The sequence below is a fragment of the Anguilla rostrata genome, chromosome 1, assembly GCF_018555375.3.
Source record: "Anguilla rostrata isolate EN2019 chromosome 1, ASM1855537v3, whole genome shotgun sequence".
In the NCBI taxonomy this organism is placed as follows: domain Eukaryota; kingdom Metazoa; phylum Chordata; class Actinopteri; order Anguilliformes; family Anguillidae; genus Anguilla; species Anguilla rostrata.
The window spans coordinates 62,689,083-62,712,373 of record NC_057933.1 but is presented as its reverse complement, the minus strand read 5'-3'; the positions used below and the strand labels follow the sequence as shown (position 1 = coordinate 62,712,373).

The 23,291-nt window shown below is 38.8% G+C and overlaps 1 protein-coding gene and 1 long non-coding RNA gene across 3 annotated transcripts in view; one reads left to right on the top strand and one right to left on the bottom strand.

Annotated features, from left to right (window-relative positions):
• Window positions 1-18,958, top strand: part of LOC135261722 (uncharacterized) — a 34,323-nt gene extending 15,365 nt beyond the window's left edge. The window contains exons 2-4 of one of the 2 annotated variants that reach the window (XR_010332013.1): window positions 15,391-15,496; window positions 17,507-17,549; window positions 18,602-18,958. This is a non-coding gene — a long non-coding RNA (uncharacterized LOC135261722). Of the gene's footprint in view, window positions 1-15,390; window positions 15,497-17,506; window positions 17,651-18,601 lie in introns of both variants that reach the window. The other variant, XR_010332016.1, reaches the window with a different exon arrangement.
• A 488-nt stretch (window positions 18,959-19,446) lies between these two features.
• Window positions 19,447-22,292, bottom strand: tmem196b (transmembrane protein 196b). Its single transcript, XM_064348260.1, has 3 exons — window positions 21,585-22,292; window positions 20,771-20,827; window positions 19,447-20,143 (listed from the first exon to the last, which is right to left on the bottom strand). The coding sequence occupies exons 1-3, from the start codon at window positions 21,750-21,752 to the stop codon at window positions 19,856-19,858; spliced, it is 513 nt and encodes a 170-aa protein (XP_064204330.1). The 5' UTR covers window positions 21,753-22,292; the 3' UTR covers window positions 19,447-19,855.
• Between the last annotated feature and the right edge of the window lie 999 nt (window positions 22,293-23,291).

Here is a 23,291-nt window from a genome sequence, read left to right as displayed (position 1 = left end):
CAAGAGTGCAGCACATACTACAATCTACACCCCCCCCCCCCCCACCAAAATAATTATCCATAAATAAATAGAACATAAAAATAAATCCTAAAATAACTGGAAGGTTAGTCACCCATGAATTATCGTAAGAACTGGTTTACTGAAGTAAAAACTAAAGTTTAAGGGAAAAAAGCGGAGACAGAGGGAGGGAAAGGTGGGGAACGAAAATATTTTAGTGCCTTGACCGCACTATTAAAAAGGGAGTTGTGGTTTGGGTGCTGTTTGAGATTTGCATCATTATGTAATGGGACTGAAATGACCATGCTCAAACCACAGACTGGGCTCTGCCCACCTCGCACAGGCTGGGCTACACCCCCTGCCTTTTCTGGGCATTAATCCTGGAGGTTGCTTGGCAGTGCACACTGCCTCATGGGCCCTGCATTTTGTTGGTTTTCACCCCAGGTGGCTTGTAAGAGAAAACCAGTAAAGGTATTTTTGGAGCTTTTGTAATGACTTGCTTTCTTATTCCCTTTATGTCCAAGGGTTGCACAAGGTGCTGAGAGATGGATTAATACTATTTGTTTTATGAAATTACACTTTAATTTTATGAAAATACATATAATACCAGGTTTTTGAAGCATGATAGGTCAGGCTGAAGGTACTGTACATGATGTATGTTTGAAGCTATGGTCGCTCCAAAGTTTTGGATATAGTAATTTCCAGTGACATGAAATGTTTCAGAGACCAGGTGCATGATCAAAAATATATCAGGAAATCCCACAGATAATCATACGCTTTCAGCCCTCTGAATGGTAACAGCCTTGTCCCAGCACTCTATAGAGAAGCGTAGGCGACTGGTTCTTGCGACATCTTGCATGGCACACCAGGGAAAAACTGTCCACAGGAATTAAACGAGTGTGAAATCCATAAAGTGTTGCAACTGGCCCGTACGTTTGTATTCAGGGAAGTTTTTCTATCATAAATTTCTGAACTCCCACATACACTGAGGCCTGAATGTGGTCCAGAGGGCAGGCTAAAGTGCTGATCGTTGAACAATTCAGTTATAATTTAAGCATAGCTGCATATGCCCAGTGACCACAACGATCCCAAGGTTTCGGAGGCAGGATGACAGAAACAATGCCAAATGCTACCACGGTGGCCACGGAATACCAGACCTGTTCAAAAGGTTGTTGTTTTTGTCCTCTTTTCAGAAGGCTTAGCTGTGCTTTCCATCTTATTCAATCCTCAAGCTCAGCTTGTTTGTTTTTTTTCACTTGTCCTGCCACAAACCAACCTCCTCTGGACTTCAAAGGCTGAGAATGGGCCACGGAGTTCCAGCAGCCAGGGAGAGTAAACAGAGGAGGTTCTGCGAGTGTTGAGTTATTCCTGTATCCCTGTGCTCTTCCTCCTCCCTCACAATTTCCCCATATGACCAGGGGTAAAAAAAAAGAAAGAAAACAGGACTGGGTGGAAACAAACTGTACTTGCGTTGAACATTATCCAATCCCACTGTGGAATCCTACCATAATGTTAACATTAATTATTTTCCTTATCTTGCTACAGAACTTTGCCCCACACAGAATCCGAAACCATCTATGTTTTTCATTTTTCGAAATTTTATTTAAATACTTTCGTGAGATGTACTTCACTTCCTGGTGTCATAGCACTGAATATATACACAGTCACAAATGACAGAAATTTGGCTCAAGTGAATCAGTCGCTAAAGGAGCTCCTCACCAGTGTATGCTGGGCCCTATAATCTAGACATTGTTGGTTCCAAGTATATCTAAAAATAATAATGAGAGGCAGAGTCTTCTCTTACAGTGCTCTTGTCTGATGGAATAATCTCCCTTCGCATGTTCAGGCTTCAAACAGTCTGTTTACTCGCAGGCTCAAAACTTTCCTTTCCTGTTAAAGATGTCTGAGAGGGGTAAATGAGGGCCATAGAGTTGTTATGTGAGCTACACTGACTGGGCCGTTGCCCTGCACTTGCGTGTGAACGCTCTGGTTTGCTGTTCTGTGCTGTGTTGGGGTACCGTCAGCCCAGGATCGCTCACATAGTTGTGTGCACTCCTTTTCTTCACAACTTTCAGACATGTTGCCATAGCATATCACAATCAAGCCTCTACATTTGCGATTGTTAATCTCATAATTACATAGTGCCGAGCCTTCTCCTTCTCTCTTTTTTCCTCTGGGGCCTGAGTTTGCAGATTTCTCCATTCCCATCCCTCTCCTGGTTCAAGCTCAAGCCACGATGCAACCCGGAGGGCAAAATGCATCACACTGCCCCTCTGAACGCCATATTGCACATCCCTTTGCTAGTTTACCTGCTTGTTTAATATGTCATTCTGCGACCTGCCCTACCCATTTGATTAATGGCTCTGATAGATCCCTGATTTCATTTTTGTTAACGTTCATTTTTAATGTTTATCTTTACAATTGCACCAGGCCAGCCAGCAGAGGATGGGCTCCCCCTTTATAGGCGGGTTCCTCCCAAGATTTCTTCCCATTGGGGTGTATTTTTATTACCACGGTTTGAGTGTTTTTCTTCTGTTTTACCTCACTTGCTCACTTTTTGGTGGTTCAGGCCTCGTTCTTGCCAAATTTTCCTCTTTATTTCCTCTTTAACGTGTCTTTGTGAAAGGGTTTCTGTAAAAAGTTCTATGCAAAAAATTGAGTTAAAGTGATTTTGATTGAGTCGGGGCTGTGTTATTGTCTGACCGTGCCTGGGAGTCTGTTGTGCTGGGATCCAGTAGGCTACAACCCCCCCGGGTTTGGGAGGGCTCAAGTTCCCCAGTGTTTTTTGGACTACCACAGCAGTTTGTCTCAGTAACTCAGCAGGGATCCACAGGAAACCCACTGTTGTCAGTGAGACAGATATGTCCCTCCTACTACCTTTCCTATAGTACTGTATGTACTGTATAGTAGGCCTATGTACTGTAGTATAGAAAATAATTCCTGGTTTACAGGTGATTACATTGGAGGAGTGCCCATGCTTCAGTTGAATTTGTGGGTGTTGGTGACACAGCAGAGGAGCAAAATTGATCATTTAATTAAATTTGGGGAAAAAATGGCTAAAGCTTGTTTGAGTCAAATTAATGGCAGATAACCTGCCGTGTATTCTTCTATCCTGGTTGAAAACCCTTTAGCGTTTATAAATCTGAAGGTAGGTTCCAGAAAATTGAAGCTGTCACTTATCTCTCTGGCTTTGGATTTGTGTAACACGTGGAAGTCATCAGCACACTTAAAAGCAGCATTTAAACAGATAATGTTAAAATGTGTCACCTCTTTTTGAAATGGTTTTGAAGTTGTACGGAGTGCAGCTTTGAGTGGCAGGCGGTCAGTGGGGCAGGTTTTAAGAACTGGTTGCAATCTGCGGGAGGACTTGCCCTGTCCCGGGTCAGGAATGTGTGCACCTGCACGAACTGGCTCTGAAATAGCATCTGCTGGATACATTAAAAGGGATGTGAGGTCAGCCGGTGTCAGCCATACAAATGCTCAAAGAGTTGACGGACACATGCACTGTGTTCTGCCTGCTCTGAAATCTCAGCATTGCTGTGTTTTTGTACAGGTTCTGTATGACATGGTTTTCCATGATCCACACAGCTGACATTGCAGAGCTTTCATACATGCATAATACTTGTTAATTATGGCTGTAGGTATCAAGGATTTTTTCCCCCAAAGAAATTCAGTTCCTGGTTGAATGGTGTGGCGAAACATAGCATAATATACCATTAAAATATATTATAATGAGCAGGTCTACTATTCTGAATGGGTGTGAATGCCATTTCAATTTTAAATCACTTTCCTTCCATGCGGTCGTACTTACATGGTGAACCGTATGTTATGTAATTTCCATTTATGCAGCTGGATGTTTACTGAAGTGTCTCACCCAAGGCTGCAACCACATTGCCCCACCTGCAGTTGGAACCAACAACTTTCAGATGCATCCAGTTCTTCACCTCTCCATGGTGGTGCTCCACACTGCCTTTGGGGCATACATCATTTCTGCCAACTGACAGGCAACATTTGTTGCATGACTATTCATATTGTCATATGGGTGCGCACTTAAAATGTGTATTTCAAATAAACACCTAATCAAAGATCGTTTTCACAGCAAGAGCACTTTCAGTTTTTTTTGTAAATATAATGAATAAAAATCTATTTGTTTTAATATTCTGTAGTTCATAATAAATGATGGATTGGCCTTTCCTATTTATGTAATACTATGAACGGGATGGGCTTCCTTCTCAGCTAAAGCAGGTAGATATATACTAAAATCACAGCAGTGATTAATATAAAGAGTGACAATTCTCGGAAAATGGTTTGGTTCACTGTTCTCATGATTCATGCATGCTTGGGGTGGGGGCCAGATCCGCGCTAAACTTTTTCTGTGGATCGTCATTAATTTGACTGTCGAGAGCGTTCTTCCTGCCAACCACGTCTCTCACCATCACACCCCCATCTGCTTCTTACATTACCACGGAGACCAAGGGAGCAGTGGCTGGTGTGTCAGCAGGCGCTGTCAGCAAACGGGTAGACGCCCTTCTGCAGCGACCGATCTACCGACCCCCCTCCCAACACACACACACACACACACACACCTGACAAAACCACTCAGGGAAAAATTTACATGCGGGAAGGGATTCCTTCAAGAGAAATAAACATGTGGATGTTGGCTATGGAATGTGCGCAGCTATAAGCCAAAATTCCCATTTACTTGAGAGAGTTGCCTGTTTGCCTATATTGCGATTTTGATTCGCATTGCCATCTTGTGGTACAGTAGTGGCGTTATTTGATCAAACTGCCATCATAATGATTAACACAAGATTTTTTGTTTTCTGGGAAATTCATTTAAAGGCGTTTTGCATTTTAAAATTTCTTGTTTTTAGTATTTCAAGGACAGTAAGAGCCATTCATTCTGATGAACATTACAACAGTACATAAATCTTTCAGAAAGATGTGTCTGTTCATAAGGATAAGGTTTCAGCAAGCGTCGCCAATCAATGAGAGAGAATACTGTTAATTGACCATGATCAATTAAAATAAAAAAATTACATTATCATTTAATTTCACTTTATCTGTTTTAGTCTATTTAATTTGTAATTGTAAATTTTATTAGTTGAACATTCACAAATTTTATGAAGAATAATAAAAATTGTGCCCTAATTTTATGCTTTATGAATGACCAAATTTGATTTGTTCAAATGATAAAGTCCACTGAGAAAGGAAAGCATAAATGGTGAGTGAACTGTGCTATTCACAAATCTGTGCGGATGTGTCCCTGTTATTTTTCATAATGAGCTAGTTATACATGTAGAGGAAATTACCATGAGGATCCAAAAGATTATTTGGGCAGAGAAATCGAGCACCCTTTAACATTATGGCAGGTGTGCCAACAGTCAAGATTTGTAATTATTATGTTTTCTAAATACTCACCCATATGGAAGAATTCATCCAGATTTGGGATGTGTGCATGAATCTGCTGATAGGGTTAAATACGATGTTATGAATGGGATCCATTTGGCACTGAGCATGCTGTGCTTCACCTTTCCTTTTTAGACCTTCGTCTGGCTTCATGACTCTTCAGTTTTTTTTTTTTCCTCCTTTGATACTTCTACATAGCCATTATATACAGCTGAGCAAACATGCAAAGCTGGGACTTGCAACGTATCAAACATGATTGAGCTTTTGAATATTGCTCTGTAATCCAATCACAGTGGGTCTATTGGAGCCCCAAGTTCACACTGGCGGCCAGACAATGTAACATAACACAATGAATATACAGGCCTTTGCCGCACCACTGTTTTAAATTCCGTGAGTGCTTGATGCCTGTGTCACCGCTAAAATCAGCTGTAATAACATTTAATCAAGAGGCTGACGGCTCTTTTGTGTATATTTTCTCAAATTCATAATGTAAACATCTAAGCTAACTAATTAGGTTCGGTGCCCTGAAATGACACAATATGGGTGTGAACTCCTATTAAATAGCCGAGTTGGGATCTTGATTGATTTTCCCTGTGGCACTTTTTTGAATCACTAACAAAGGCTTTTCTTGTAGGGCGCTTCTTACACAATATGATGAATTTGGCATTAGAAGAATGTTATATATTATTATATGTGTAAGATTTTATTCAAATATATATATATATATATGTATGAAAAGAATCATACATTTGTTTGAATCCATAACTCTTAAGTTATGGATAAATTGCATTACTGTTGACTGAATTTGGACCTTAATGATCTCCTATATGCTATGCTCTATGGGAAAACTGAAGGATTCAATATGTTGAATCTGTGCAGGTCATTATTTTCATGTGCAGCCTGTAGTACCCAAAGACAAAACAGGGCAGAACACCACAGGGTGACCCTCCAAAGAGAAGGCAGGCTTGACATGGACCAACAGATAATGACCCAAAAAATAAATAAAATAAATAATAATAAAATTTATTGATAACTGGGAAAACCATGTCTTATTTTTGTTAGATAGTTTTCTTACATTAACTAGTAATCATGTATGTTGTTGGGAGCTGCCAATGAGCTACCCTAACACTAGAGAGAAAAAAACGACTTGCTGCCCTCTGCTGTACTGGAGCAATACTTCACTCATCTGTGAATTATATTCCTTTGATGTGTGGGTACATGTGTGGGTACATTCTGTGTAGTAACCTACATTAACATTAAAGGAGGACATGGACTTTCAAGACTTAGCCAAACAAAAGTGCCTCTACTTTTTAACCTTTACAAATCAATGCAATACGATTATCTGCATATAATAACCTCGAATTCTAAGATATCACATGCTACAGCTCTTTCGACGGTGGAGAATGCCAGTTTCTACTTGTCCTCTCAATGTGGCATTTTCAGATCGATTTGTCAGTGAAGTTGGGGCTGTATGTGTTATGCAAGGTGGTACTATACATATTTTTGAGTTTTTTGTTTTTTGAATCAGGTTTTTGATTGTTCAGATCACACACAAATTTTTTAAATCATGGTTTTTTGATTGCGTAGCAGATTTCTGTGGCTTAAAGGAATGTTAACTAATGTTACTATGAGAGGTTGTCAAACATGTCCAGTAGGCCTGGCTTGTGAGGACTTTAATGAATATCTGACTTGAAAGACTATTTTAGTGACTGTGAATCATCCACTGCTTTTAGGATTTCCTATTAAATTAAATGTTAACATTGCTCACAAAACCCTCAGAAGCCTGAAAATGACAGATGACATTGCCAGAGTGACCATATTGTAAGAAGCTAATGCAAGACGGAATTTTGAGTTAAACGACTCCGAGAATTTCATGAGATTTTTAGTTTTTTTTACAACACCGAGCAATATGGTCTGTCCAAAATTTCTTGATAAATCAGGGTTTCTCTGCTCTCTGTGAGAGATTTAGCTGTGCAGCCAGTGAGGCCTAAATCACCGTGCTACTTCATAGGAAAGTTAGGCTATGTGGAGAGGTGGATTATCTCGAGTTGAAAACAGTGCAACAGACATTATTCATTCAGTCTTTTTTTAATTGTTGTAGAAACTGCCACTCTTTTCCACTTGCACGTCATCAGTCACAGAGTGATTAGAGAGCATGGCTTGTGCGTTCAGGAGAAGGGGGGAGAGGGCAGTGGGCTTCACGGTGTTTATATTGCCGCAATAAATCATCTCCATCATAAATTAAAAGCTAAAGGACTTCTTGCCCTCAGCATATATCATGGAGGGAGGGTAGATGAAGCCCCCTATACCCAAGAGGACAGAAGAATGCTCCTGTTTGTAGCGGTGATTTGTGGACGTATTACAGGATACAGGACCTCAGACAGCAAACACTTTGAGTCAACAGTCGATTAAGCTAATGAGCAAAGGCCTTTGTTGTCAAATGTATAATTCCTGTATGAAGGAGGTCACGCACGCACACACACACACACATATATATATATATATATATATATATATCTTATATCTTTCAAAACTGAAACAGAAGGCCTGGGATTCTTTTAATCAATTACTGTATCATTTGGCACACTTATTTTATGTGACTGATTGCGGGACTACCCTTGGTTTTGGGTTTTTGCCCAATTTGGTCTGACCTATAAAAACTATAGGCTACATGTTCATTGCCACCTGAAGTTTTTTGTTTGCCTCAATTTTGAGAAATCCTGATCTATTTTACTAAACCAAATCTCCCTGCCAATTTTCTTGTGGATATTGGGAGCACTGCATATTTCCTTGTAACTTAAGCTTTGTCTAGACATTTCTAAAACCTTCAAATGGCAACAGATTATAAAGTCCAATTAATCTCATTGAGTTGGCTGGGTTACAGAAGTCTGGGAGTGTGATGAAATGGCAGTGGGCCCTTGGAGAGAAAAACCAAATGTTTGTAAGAGGAAAATGAGTACAAATTAACATGATTGTTTGAGACTGGCTCCAAACAATGGGGCACTCTTTAGGCTGAGGAAAGAAACAGTGGTGTCTTTCTCTCTCTCACTCTGCGAGAGAGACTCACTCTAACCACTCTAACCCCTGGAAGGCTGTGGTAGCAGCCACCAGTCATTGAACAGTGCCTTTCTCGGTCTTGTAACAGTAAGGAACACTATGCAATTTCTTTATAATAGTGTAGCCTACATGTATTGTTGTTATGCAATTACACAAGGCAGCCTTAGTCACTGTGTCTGTATAGATAGTATATACCAGTAAAATAGAAAACATTTATGAAGTCTGCATAAGTGACCACTTCTCACCAAAGGATCCTGGAAAGTAGAAGAGTCCAGTGATCATCATTCTGATCTTTGACATTAGTGAGTCTTCCTCTTCATCTTTAAATCCACTGTTTGAAAGTTGTCCAGCACAGTTATAAAATCCAGTTGGATAAGTAAAACCACAGCCCAGTAATGAACAGTGAGTTTAGCTCATGTGTGCTTCTGACTTCTGATAATCTGGTGTAAGCGGCTGGTTTCACAATGATTATCCATCGCTGGACATCCTGACCACTTAAGTCTTAAGACTGCAATTTAACATTTCCAGATTTACCTGTGCCATTGACAAGAAAACTGCCAGCCACATTGCATTCCACAGCACTAAGGTGCACTAGCTCTAGACTATTAAGAAGCATAAATAAAGGTTTGTGGATTCAAGGCTTAGGTAGTTCAATAGACAATCTCATTAACTATCAAGTGCAAAATGGCCTCCCAGTCATGCCTGTCCTGAAGGAATGAGGAACTAGGTCCAGGGGATCTCCAAATGAATGTTTCCTCAAATTCCAGGAGCTCTGTAAGTTACGGGGGGCCTAAAGTCCAAGGCAGACTAGAAGGAAGAGAACCTTTGGTGGCCATGGAGCTAAGGTGAGGGGGGGCCCTGGTAGGTCAAGCTTTGATGTATGTTCTGGTCATCATCAACTTGACTCCAAAGGCATTTCACTTTAAAAGTTCCTTTAAAGCTCATTGAACGTCAAGCGGGGAGTGGTCAAGTGAGGTGTTCGGTTTTAGGTGTTAGGTGTTCTGAGACCAAGAGAGTTTGCCTATTTCTGTATTCGTATTTTTTCTTTATTTTTATGGAGGAGCAGTTATGTCTCTGTTAACATGCATATATTAACCATGTCTCCAAAGTCTCAAAAACCTTCCCTCTCCCTTTCAAAACATAAATATGGTTATAAATCATCACCTTGGTTTTAAACATTCTCAGAATATACATCTTGAAGTAAGTCATAAATCTATCCATTACTCTATCTCCATTACTATACAGTTTTTTCAATTTTGAATTCTTTTGCAGAATATTACATTGTGTCGATTTGTAGATGAATTCAAATAATAACATGAATAATAGTAATTCTGGAAATTACACTAGCCGACAAAAACAGTGGTTTAAAATATATTTTAAACATATGACACATTTTAACAGGTCATAAAAGAGAGTAATTTTTTCTCAGTTTCATGTTTTATTGTTTCTTCATAAGTCTTTTTCTTTGTAAACTCCACAAACAATTTTGTGTTACTAGAATTGAGCAGCTGCAAAATGCCAGAATGTACATGCAAATATTATTTCGTTGTGTTCATGTAATCTTAACTTCAACAGGTTTTAATTGGTCCAGAAATTAAGCTATTAGAGTAGAGGGAAGCAAATATTGTATGGGTGCTCTGTTTAATACAGAAAGGTAGCTTTTTTGTTATTTGTCTCTCAACTCTCACCAAAATATAACAAAAATACGAACAATTCCAATAAAAAACACGAACTTCATAACCTCCCTTGACAAAGCTTCTCAGAAATTTTTCAAATTCTTCTCAGAAATTTTTCAAATTCTCAGAAATTCTTCAAAACCTATGGATTGATTATTGGTACAGCTGCATTATCCAGGGGTCTACCTGTATAACTGAATTATGAAACTGGGGGCACAACTGTACCCATCGACCTCAGAGGGGCAAATTCTGGCCCTGAGTCCAAGTAGGGGACGGAGTGTAGCACAGTGGGTAAGGAACTGGGTTTGTAACCGAAGTCGAAGGTTCGATTCCCGGGTAGGACACTTCTGTGACCCTTGAGCAAGGTACTTACCGAAATGCTTCGTATATATCCAGCTGATAATGGATACAATGTAAATGCTATAAAGTTTGTAAGTCGCTCTGATAAAGGCTCGTATGCCGTAATTAATGTAATTAATGTAATGTAGGGTCCAAGCATAGAGTGTGATATCCTATTAAGGAGCAGTACTGCCCCCTTGTGGACTAGTTAATTCCAGGTTTTCTGCAGCCATGTAAGAAACTTTATACATGTAATCCCCAACCATTGTATTTGCTCAGTGAATACCTTTATATTCCTTATGAATGTATTGAGTTTAGTGAATATTATGGCCAAAAAATTATCTTATATGTTTGTGTCAACTATATAAATTGTGTAAACAGTATTATTTATACATATAATTATGAGATTTCTGAAATAATAATGGATAACGTTTCCCTCTTCGCTTTATTTAGGTGGTGAAAGTGTGAAGGTGACAGCTGCTAATTAAAAATAAAATCCCATAATATACCTTTTAAGCCTGTTAAATGAGGACAAGCAACTGCAAATGTATTTGTCATAAAAGTGCAGAGTGTGGTGTATTTCTTTCTTTGTTTATTTATTGGCAAAACCTTATTCATTTCGAAGAGCCACCTTCCTAAAGACAAATACCTGTATCATTTGTCTGACATGTGTGAGCCATTATTTCAAAATATATTACAGTAAATAGGTTATTCTTTTAATAATTCTTTAGTTTGTTTTTTACATTTAAATGAGCAACATGAAACTTTTTTGACTGTTTAAAGCCCATATGAATAATCCAGAATGCATTTGTGTACGCTATGCCTTCAAAGTTCTGGACATTACAGTATTGGAATGCACATTAGCAAGTTGGCATTATCAAATATTTAATACAGGTTTTTTTTTTTACTATCTATTGCATGTAATTTATGCTGCAGTAAGAAGCACTCCTGATGTGATGTTACACACTCTTGTACAGTAGGTGGCGGTATGCACCTTTAAGTTAGTTGCGATCCACCAGTAAAACTGAGAGAAAAAGAAGAAGAAGAAGAAGAAGAAGAAGAAGAAGAAGAAGCACTCCTTTAATTTCATATTTGACACTGCTGTCATATTTTGGCATCAATTACCTTTTCAGTTTTTTTAAAAACTTCCAACTCAAGAATTTGAAAGACAGCTACAATATGAAATGATAAAGTTAATAACTCATTTTAATTGTTCATTTCAAAACAATCATTTTAAAAGGAAAGGAGCCATCAAACTGTCTAGACGTGTGACTTAAAAGCAGATTTCGCTACAGCAAAAAGTTTTTTCTTTTAATACTCACTAAAAATTCATTAAAATTATTAATGGGTGGCAGATAACCCGTTTATGGCTTTTTATATGGTGTATAGGTCCTTCTGTTAAAGCCAAAATAGCAAAATATATAAATAATGTACCAGCTCTGAAGGCAATATCTAGGACTCAAGCTGCTGGAGCATTTGAAGTTTCAGGACTTTGGGGCATGTCATGGGCAGCTCACCAAAAGACACTGCTTTTTTCGCTAATTAACTGTGACCTGTAATGATGTAACCAAGGCCTGAGGCAGAGCTTGATGTCATCATGAGGCCCACCTCCAGTATCCACCTCCCTCATGTATGAGCTGAGTTCAAAGCCAGGTGCATCTGGAAAGATGCAATATATCAGGATAGACAGATCCAGCTTGCACGGCCATGATTCCTGCTGTCCAGCCTCTCAGAACCCTGCATGTTTATTCTCACTGACAGCCCGCCAACTGTTCTTTTCAGCATCCAGATCCCTTCTATTGCTCTCTTTCTGCCTCTCTCTCTGTCTCTCTCTCTCCCATCTCTTTCAGGTCTTGCCAAAGCGGAAAGGTTGTTTGAGTAAAACAGAGGGAAACCGAAACTAAAGTAAATAAACTTCAACATGCCATTGGGTATTATTAGTTGATTGTTTGCAAGGTAAACAGACAAAATGACCATGAGCTGAGAGGGCTGTTGGGAACACAGCTTAGTCAGAAGCAGACTTCTGTTAACTAACGGCATTCCAGGACTATCCACTTGGGTGCAAAGGGGAATATATCTGTTCTATATTGCTCAAGATCACTGTAAAATCCTGCTGTTTTTTTAAATCTGTATAATTTAAAAAAACACATTACGTTGCAGCACTTATATGCATGACACATGACAGACATTCACTTTTATTCAGTATGTTTATTGGATTCTTGATTCTTGACATTTGTGCTTGTTATAGCACATTAAAACCATTAGAATACATAGCAGGATTGTTTTTTTTCCCGAAGTGATCGGGTGTAACTCCATTTTGGCCTGTGAAATCTTTAACGCAGGAGAAAAATAATGTAATTCTGGAAAGGCCCAACACAAAAAACTGAAACAGTGGAGTAACACATTCGAGCAGCATTAACTTGCTAACATTTTTTATATATTGCATTAGGGTTCATGGTCACCAAACTCATCAAATATGATAATAAAACATAGCTCAGTTAGTCACTCAGTTAAGTGGATTTTGCAGTATAGTGGGCATTGCAGGGGGCATGTGGTTAGGTTGTATTTGGTCTCTATAAACGACTGAACTTGGCTCAATGAAAGCCCATCATTGTATGTGTTTTGAAAATGAACTCCCTAACCTTGGATCAAAAGACCAAACAAACAAGAGTTTATATGGCAGCGTAGCAGGGGTTTTTCAGTGACTCTGCAGCTGTTGGGGATAATGAAGATAATGATGTGTTCTTAGTTTGAATAATCTGACTTCCGGGGCCCAATGTGCGGATCCAACTGAACCAGACCCAGCTGTGTGGCTATTCCAGTTAATCTGAGGTGCTGCTGTAGGTTGTTGCGTTGGATCTACCATAGGGGCATTCAGTCTTAACTGAAAGGAGCCAATGTGGGTGTAGGTTTTTCCAGCAGTATGACATCAGAGTCAAGTAATTTTGGTCTTCGATCAATAAGTAGAATCAGGTTTCTTAGTGATGGGCTATAATAAAAACCTGCACCCGCATTACCCCTTTTTTGATAAGATTTGACACCCCCGGTCTAACACCTACGTGACAACTCATAACTGACTCATTACTCTTAGTAACAGAAAGAGGGTGAGAGGAGTTCCTGTTTTCTCTATTTGTTAAAAAAATGGGGGACTGACTGAGCAAGGAGATGAAGTTGGCATATTCTGATTGTCCTCCACAGCTGTGTCTTTACAATCAACACTTCATAAAATAGAATAATCTGTACTGTGGTATATGTTTACTTCTACTCATATGCGTATATGTTTCAATGAGAAATACCATTGTATAAAAACTACAACAACAAGAGGGTACAAGTGTAGGATATGTTTCCAAGATGGATAAAGTGTTTCTCTGCAAAGCTAGCGCGCTGTTCATAACCCGTAGGCTGTCCTCCTGTGCCGCGCTTGTTTTTGTGTGTGAAGCGGAAGGCTGTTCCGTGTCAGAGTCGCCAGCGCGCTCGCAGCCACGGGCAGCTGTGCGAGTCTCGCTGTGAACCAGGGCGGCCCGGCCGATTTCCTGTCATCCCCCACGCGCCATTAATCTACTGTCAGAGCGCTCGGGCCAATAAAAATGCCAAGATGTCTGTCGCCCCGCCAAGCACACATTTCTCAGGTGGCGGACAAAAAAAAGTGAGAACAATTCAAAATATGAGCCCTCCTGGCAGCAGTCCTGTAAAAAGGAGTGAGGCATTCTAGCAGACTGAGACTGTCACTCACTTAAGCTGTTAACTGCTATTCCTATGAACTCTTTTTAAAAGAATGCATTAGCCTTTGGAGGACCCATGTCAGCCACCCACCATACTGAAACTGCCTATTAACAAAACATGCACTGTATCACCCACTCATTTATCATAATGAAAATGCAACAAGTGCACGGTTCCATTAATTAACTACCGAGGAATTGATAGTGTGTCAGTTTGTAAATAACAATTAATAATAAAAACATTGTTTGACAGTTTAAACAAGATTCATGGTTTAAAGAAGCAGCAACCAATTTTTGACAATTCAAAGCAAGTGGAGAGGATGCCTGCCAAAAAAGACTTATTCGCCAATATAGTTAAGGGGAGATAGCAAGGTTCTGAAATAAATCACTTCTTCTAGTGCATATATATAGCATACAGGCTGTGATATAACCTATTTCATAAAGTAATTCAAAACATTCTTTCAGAGACATGCAGAGTGGTGCCAGTACTAAGTCAGATGGTGCAGCAGTACTATTTAGATTATTAATCCCTACACAATATTGCTCTGGCAGCTTAGTTTTCAAAGGTTTTCCTTCCAGATTGCCCCTTATCTCATCTATCAACATTAGCTATAATGAAGAGACTAAGGTACAGTACACTTCAGATACATGACACCTTTACAATACCATGCATATTGTGTATCTGTCGGTTTGGCTTGACGCACAACTCCCACCTAGTGGTTCACTCACAGCATAGCTGGCACACCTTAACTGTCCCACCGTCCCTCTGTCAGAAAGGAATGACTTCCAACATTTTGCCATCGTCAGCAGTATTCACATTGAGTCAAGTCCAAGGTGCTAATCTTACCGCTAAGTCAAGAGGAGGTGAAGTAATTACAGGCCCAAGAGGCTGTGGTGTCAGCAGTCTTTTAATGAAATCAACAGTAAGCAGTACAACTTGCTTTGTAGTCCTGTCATGGTGCTTTCAATTGAGGGGAACGGGTTTGATCAGGTTAATCAGATCATAAGCATTTTATTCTCATTAGTGTCGTTAAAGAATCGTCATTCTCGTTAATCTCGTTGATGTGTGACCCGACAATAATATTCACCTGTGTGAACCCCTGTCATCATACGGTATGTAAAGACAATTTACTCGCAACGCTCAGTGCTCTTCACTCCAATGATTTTTGTGTTCCACTGTTTTGTTCATACAGGTGTGTAAACAGCTCTGCTGTCAGGACATTTGAGCTACAGTATGCTTCTGCAGCTGCGGGATTGATGGCAGGCACCTCCAACACAGCACAAGCACACAGCACCGAGGTCAAGAAGTCATTCCTTTTTCTGTCTTTGAAAATATAATGCTTAGACTGCAAAGCGAGTTTTGGCGCACCATTACAATGAGTATGTTTAAATGATTTACACCCCAGTACATATTATTTCAGCCTTATGAAAATTCTTTACTAAAAGTTCGGGGAAAAGCACCTTATGTCGAGAGTGAATCTGTACCTCAGTCTGTTATGGTGGTAGCTTTATGGAACTAGACGTTTTTCTTAGGGGTTTTTTTCTGTTTTGATTCATGATGCATTTCTGAGGGTGGGAAAATACCTATATGTTTCCTATACGTAAAAATAGAAACGGTATGCTCTTAACCTTTAAAACAGTTGGTGGAAAAGAAAAAAAGCTCATTTTGAACATGAGTGAATTAGTTAAAATTAGACATTTGCCATATTACTCAATACTTAAAATGATGCTCCTGGAACATACATTGAAAGTTATATTTCAGAACTTCTTAACTGTGAAAAAGTAATAACAGTTAATATTTTGAGGTGTATTTATATTTATCTGAATTTATCTATGTGAACTGAAAGTAATGCAATTAATTGTCATTATTTCAGAAGATTAAGAAGAACTGTTTGGTTTAGTGCTATGTTTTAATTTAGAATGCAGTATACCCCTCTTTCCTTTATATTTACTGATGAAATTGGAAATGTATTTTAAATGTATGTCAATAAGTCAGCCTAACCTTCATAAAAAATAGTGGATGGTAGCAATCCCCATCCTAAAAATTGATAAATTATTGGTTGTTCCAGCAATAATTGTTGAAATAGATGATTAAGTAACAAGCAACATTTATTTTTATTTGTATTTTAATCTGTGTGACAATTATTATTTAGATTGGAGGTTCCACTCTAAGTGCAAACAGAGCATGTTTTTTACCATCAACATATTATCTTCTTTTCAGAGTACTTTTAACAGAGTGTTTGTCAAAGGGAGAACATCTGTTAAATTGCCACTATTTATATGAATCTACAAAGCTGCTGAGAGCACATTTGAGCTCTGATACATTTGAGCTCTGACATTTTACTGGTTTCCGCTGAGTTAAAAATTACAAATAATAATTCATTTGTTATACTCTTCATATGTAAAAGGCTAATATGGTGTTTTAAACATGACGCTTTAACATGTAACCAATTTTCCATCAAAACATTTATAGGATAAATACATTTGCCATCTATGATTTCTTTTTTGTTATAACATTACTGACAAACACCTCTATATATTAAAAGCAACTCTATGTATATTTTGGTGTAACTCAGCATAAAACATGTCATTTTGATGTGAGGGATATACATGTTGCTCTTTATGGTGCAATACTAGGTTTCATATTTCAAAAAATAAAAAATATAACATTTGAAAAGTAGCAGTAGATTGTTATGCCCCCTGCTGGCTAGTTCATTTTTGTATAATTTTTTTGAATGTTCTATCAAATTGTTCAGATCTGGACATTGTTTTTGCAATAGGAAATTAGCAAACAATGTTTTATATTAACCATTCATTCGTTTCTGAACACCTTTCATAATTAATGATTATTGTGAAGAATGATTTATCATATATCATATATATTTTGTCTTTCCTTGTTCTTGCGATGATATGTATGTAGATATATAGCAATTTATACTAGATATTGAGAGACTAAACAAAGTCAAAGCACAAAAATATGTAAATATGAATATGATATATGAAAGGCAGCTTGCTCAGGCAAGTGAAACATTGTTTTTGGAGTGTAAGTGCTGGATCCTTCATTAATACTAGTGTTAATCTATATTATCATGTTATCCTCATCTAGCACATAAAATCCTCAAATTATTAATTTATTCAGCACATTATTTACTGAAGTACTTTTAAAAGGGTACAACAGCTGTGCCGCAGCCAGGAATTGAACCTGCAATCACCAGGCAAAACACAGCTTGCTAGCCACTTCAACGCATTGCTCCAAATCTCTTGAGCAGTTCCTCATTTCCTTTTGTATTTACTGCATTGTGACAGCAGGGTTCTCCTGAAGGTTACGAATGGGATCAGGCTTCCTCCAAAGGTGAGAGTATGCATTCAGACCAGAGGAGCCTGACTCCCTCTGACATTGTGACAAACATGATCAGCATCTGACTCAGCAGAGAGCACTTCCTCACATCTCATGTGAGTGTACAGTGAGACAAACTATTGAACTGCATTGACAGAATACCTAATTATTCCTCAAGAGCATATCAAGTTCAAAAAGGTTAGCAAGAGGTCATGTATATGTCATCGATTGTGATATGAGAATGTCTGACAGTTTATATGCCCAACTACAATTATAGTTATTAGATGTAGACAGTGGAATAGTGGTCATAGTTGTAATGTAACTAATAAGTGGCAGTATGTTATTTTTTGAACATGAAGAAACTCTTCTTAATGAGCATGATAGAGTATTATAATGTGCAAATACAGATCATTCCAGGAATTGTAACATACAAAGTTTAGAATTGCTGGAACAAAAGTCCTTTTTGTTTGGAGATCTCAATCTTTGTTTTTGGGATGAAGATGATGTTACATATGGAAGTGCTGACGTGGTAGTGTTTTGGGTGGTGGCGATGTTTCATTGGGTAGTTTTGAGGCTGTTGGTGGTGTGACGTCTCATAGGGTGGTTTTCAGGTTGTTGGTAGTGTGATGTTTCATAGGGATGGCAACAATGATGTTTAAGATGACCATGTTTATTATTACCTAGTGTTTAGTATGTGAGGGAGCGGTTTATTGACATTGCTAGGCAATGGTAGCAAATTTACCTCTTTAGCAGAAATGCGGGGCCATGAAAGTAGCATTACTCAGGACAGTTTCTGAGGCTGTATGTAATTAGGGAACATCAGAAATGTGAGTGGAGGAGGTGCAGGTGAGAAAAATGACAAGAGAATAATTGCACTGACTGACTGGCCCAAAAGACTTATTTTGTAATAGTCAAAGGTTTTCCCCTTAGGATTTGTTGGCAGAATTAAAGTTTCTGACATTGTTGACCTTCTCTTCACAGGGCAATCATACACACACACACATACAAATGGTGCTGAGATTGTGGGTGGTGGTGTTGTTTCACAGAGTAGTGCTGATGTTTCATAGGGCGGTGCTGATGTGGCTGGTGATGATGTTTCATCGGCTGGTGTTGAACTGTCTGTGCCACTGAGGAGCTTCAGAGTGGTGACACCTAACTTCAGCTGAGCCCAGCTGAAGTTCCATACAGGGACATGCCTCACGCCACTCTTTGCTTCTGTGGTGTGTGTGTCCCACCACACAGTGATGGTTAAAAAGAAGCTGCAAAATTTAATTCAAGAGTTTCTGAAGGTGGTATAAAGTACATTTGATTAAAATGAATACAAGAAACACAGCACAACTAGATATTGGTTTTATTGTATTTTTCTTTTGTTTTATTTCATTTTGTTCTCATGAGAAGCATTTATATAAAAATATAGTATAGTCATAAATGTAAGCATTTTCATAAGTCAGAAGATGTATTTACAAGTTTGAATCTGTGTTATAGAATAAAGTATATATTTTCTAAGAACATTATCAGTGCTTATAGTTCAACTACATCAGGCTGGATCCTCAGCATTGTCATTCCTGTGCACTAAAACCTTGGATGGTGTCAATTGGTAGGATTCAGAATATCTTTACATGCTCATTTTTTGACAAATATTTTTCAGAAACATAGAATGGCAGATGAAGTTTTTAATCCATTCAGAGAAAACAAAGTACTGAAAGAGCTACAATGGATATATTTCCTCTCTGATACCTTCTACTACTGCGGAGTTCATTCAAACTAGTATTGGTGGCTATCCTGCTATCTCCACCAAATTCAGGCTGTAAAATGATTAATTTCTTTATTGAAGTTAATTTATAACTTTGTCACCATCATGGTGAGATAGTCTTCTCATTGTAAGAGAATCCTGCATTTTTATCTCTTTTTAGAGCAGGTGACACATGTATTTCTTATATGAAATAAATAGAATGGAAGTAACTGTTCGGTCTTTGTTTGTAGATCTAATACAGAAGGTTGCTCTCCCAAAATTATATAATATTAAACTAACTAGAGGGGGGTATATGTATGGATCTACAGTATAATCTCAAGCCAGAGGAAATCTAAATGCGGTATCAATATTGCTATCATTACTGATGCACTCAGTAGACACCCTATTCCTGGGCAAATGAAATAGTTTATATTATCATATTTCACATTGTTATCCAAGTCAGCATGATTCATATATATGTTATGGAAGCAATTTGAGCCGAGCATCATGTTAATGGGTGCAGCAACAGCCCCCCTACCCCCCACCCACCCAGAAATCGAAGCAGAGGCCTTCCAGGTCGGACTGCGCGTCAGGTGATGGCAAGCGAGGACGTGCGCCGCACCTTCTCGGTCATCTCGTGGGAGTGGTGCAGCGAGTGCTCCCTCTCCAGGAACATGCGCCGCTGCTCCGTGCTGGCCAGGCGGCACGTCAGCCAGGTGCACAGGGTGCAGCCGGCGATGCCCAGGGAGGCCAGCGACAGCGCCCCCAGGTGGACGGAGCGCAGCCCGTCCGACCGCTTCACCAGCACCCGCACGAACTGGATGTTCAGGATCCCGCCGATCAGCCCGCAGATGCAGCAGGCTGAAAACAATATCATCTGTCAGCCGGACAGAGAGAGGAGAGCGTGTTTACTGAGCAGGAGAAGGCACTGGGGCTTCCTGTAAAGAGTGGCTTTGGTGAATCACCTTATTAATGCCCACAGGTAAAGATAGGGCATGGCCAACTTGATTTTGATCAGAAAAAAAAAAAACTAGGACTAGTAGATGTGCTACGCAGTGTGCTGACAAATAACTTCAATTGTAGCTAACCTAGTTCCTGTATTTATTTATTTATTTAGAGAGTTGTGATAGCAGAGTTATGATTTTAAAATACAGATACAGTCAATCTGCTTATCTGCCAGTCATCTGTCAGTAATTTGTCATCCTATACTGTGGATTCTGGTATTTGGTTTCATGCATTCTGTTTGTCCATCTGTACTCACGATGATTGCAATGTTCAGTGAAGCTGAACTGTAGGGGCAACACATTATCTAAATATTTATAAATAGACACAAACACACACACACACACACATTGACACACAAATGTTATAATGGGATGCTTGCATCAGTCCTTTCAGGCTTTACAGGAGATAACATCAATTTGAGGGATTATACCTGTATGTGTATATATATATATATATATATATATATACATATGTATGTATGAAGTGAGAGACGACTTACAATGAGCCCTGACCTCTTTATGGCACAGAGTACCCCACATAGTCCACAGATGAGAAACTGTAATGGAAAAACAACATGAAGAGAAGGAAGTTTAAAAAAGTATCATCAATAATTTTATTAGATTGATAGAACATTCTCCTGAAAAGAATCTTAAGCGAATAAATGGAAGCCTAGTGTTGGTGATTCAATTTAAAGAGGCATTTCAGCAGCTCTTTCCTAATATAATGATACGGTTACTCACGGACATCCACAGACCTTGTTGTGCATGGTTTAATCAAGAACGACTTTCTACTTTCTATGCCAACTGTGTATACCCGTGCAGAGTTTCAACCAAAGCTTGCCTGTTCTGGGATGCAGTGTCAACATTGTTTTATAAAATAGGTAGTTCTTGATGAAACTGCCCATAAATTGTTTGGATTCAATTTACCTATTTGACAAATGAAGAATAACTTGCTGTCCTTAATTGAAGTGCTGCAATTTGCATATTCATTAATTCTGGAATTCTCAATGAGGGTAGTGTTGTAGAGGAGCTACTAAACCAGCTGTTGATTGAACTTGGACTATTTATCGAGAACTGGACTATTTATCGAGACAGAGTTTGACCATACTCTAAAATATGAAATATATGTATGCCTTACATTTTGTGTACAGTACTGAAACATTAAAATAAAGCATGCACAATACATTATAGGTGAGTAGTAATATGCAACATTTCCAATGACTGTTTGAAGAACACGAAGTTGAAAAAACCTAAAATGCGCACCGGCACGTTCGAAACGTTCGTTAATTAAAAAAAATAAAATATACAACGTACACACATTCCGCTCCATACCGGAGATGCATCTCCTAACTGCGTCTTCTGCATAGTGGTTCGGACGCTCCTCAGCCCCACCGCACCCAAGGTGATGCTCGACACACCAAACCCAATCTCCAGTACTGACAGCACCACCAGACTCCAGACGATCTTCCTGTTTGTACACATCCTCTTTTGGACATCATTCCTTCACAGTTTGAAAGAAAATTGAAACCCACAGTGTCTCTCCCTTGTAAAAGTAATTTGTCATTTCTTTTGCGCCTACGAGAGCAACACAAGAAGCCTGTGACCGACGCCAGACAGATCCATGGGGAGTGATAATTGGTATAGTGAAAATGCTGATTCCAAGTTGACGCAATGAAGTCAAATTAGTCTTGACTGCTTTGCTATCACGTCGAGGCGGCTGCAAAGAAGAGTCCACGGTGCTTAGTCAGACTCAAGACATTTACATGATAAATAAACGCATCGGATGAGTCTCTATTCCACCCCCCAGAGCGTTCGCTATAATGCTTGTGTAATTCCACTAGAACACAGACTTGCCTGATCTTCCTTGATGATCAGTGCGCTTTTAACTTGCCATCTAACTCCCGCGCTGCAGTTTGAGGAAACAGTTTCCAGAGGACGCGCACAAACGCGCAGTATTCCATGCTATATGCTATCCGTTAGTTCTCAGTTCTGTCACAGATACTGTATATGAATAACACCACACTGACGTTAAACCCGTGACCGACAGCATAGCACCACAATAGTTTGATTTCTTTTGACCTCATTGTCAATTAAACCGTGAAGCTAGTGGGCAGTTATAGGGTGCCGGCTGCATTGCTAGGGTTTGTTCTGACATTTTCTATTTCAGCTCCTGTTACTTAGTTTGAGACTAGCAAAAATACTATTGTTTTTTATGTGGATTTAAACATCATTACTCAATAATGCTGCCTTCTGTGCTACCCGTGCTGAAAATAGAAGGGAAAATAACTTACTGGTTCCAAAAATGTAAAAAATAAAATAAAATAAAATAATAATAATAAAATTTAAAAATCAGAATTTTGTTCTTTGAAAATATAATCATTCACTTCATGGAATGTATTGTGTTCGATTATGTAAAAGGGGCATGACCATGGAACCAAGCATGTTCTTTTCATCCAAGCTACCTTTTTCTAGTTAGTCTTGTATATAAAAACTGTATATAAGATATGGTGTATCTTAGCATCAGATCATAGTCCCTGTGATATGGTTTTAGTCAAAGATTTGTCTGTTTTAAAGTTTGTATTATAAAATTACAAAATGAATAAATAAATAAAAATGTCAGATTGAAATAAAGTTAAGGACATCAGAAACCTCTCACATGTACTGTATGTATGCAGTTAAGGCTAATAAGCTGCATTTAGGTATGGACTGATTGCTTAAGAACACATGTATCCTTATGTGTGTGTGCATTTGTGCAGCTATATGTGTTTATGCATACATAAAGCTGTTGTTTGTCACAGAATTGTGTACTATGCCTATATTCATATACTATTTTCAGCATTAATAATACTCAGCATTTGCATATTCATGTTTGAGTGCAAGCTTGCCGTTGCTGTTAAAAATAAAACTACTGATGTTAATTTTTCTTCTAACCCTTCAAATTGTGCATGTCTGCAATAGCAGGGGGCTATTTATAACAACTGCCTCAATGTTACATAATCAGAAAGGCTATAGGGGCTATTG

What these genes read in the sequence shown, in the direction of transcription:
- tmem196b (XM_064348260.1), bottom strand. Translation starts at nt 21,752, where the DNA reads ATGTGTACAAACAGGAAGATCGTCTGGAGTCTGGTGGTGCTGTCAGTA. An exon ending in CGGTATGGAGCGGAATGTGT is followed by an intron (nt 20,828 to 21,584) that starts GTACGTTGTATA and finishes TTTCCATTACAG; the next exon opens with TTTCTCATCTGTGGACTATG. An exon ending in TAAAGAGGTCAGGGCTCATT is followed by an intron (nt 20,144 to 20,770) that starts GTAAGTCGTCTC and finishes TCCGGCTGACAG; the next exon opens with ATGATATTGTTTTCAGCCTG.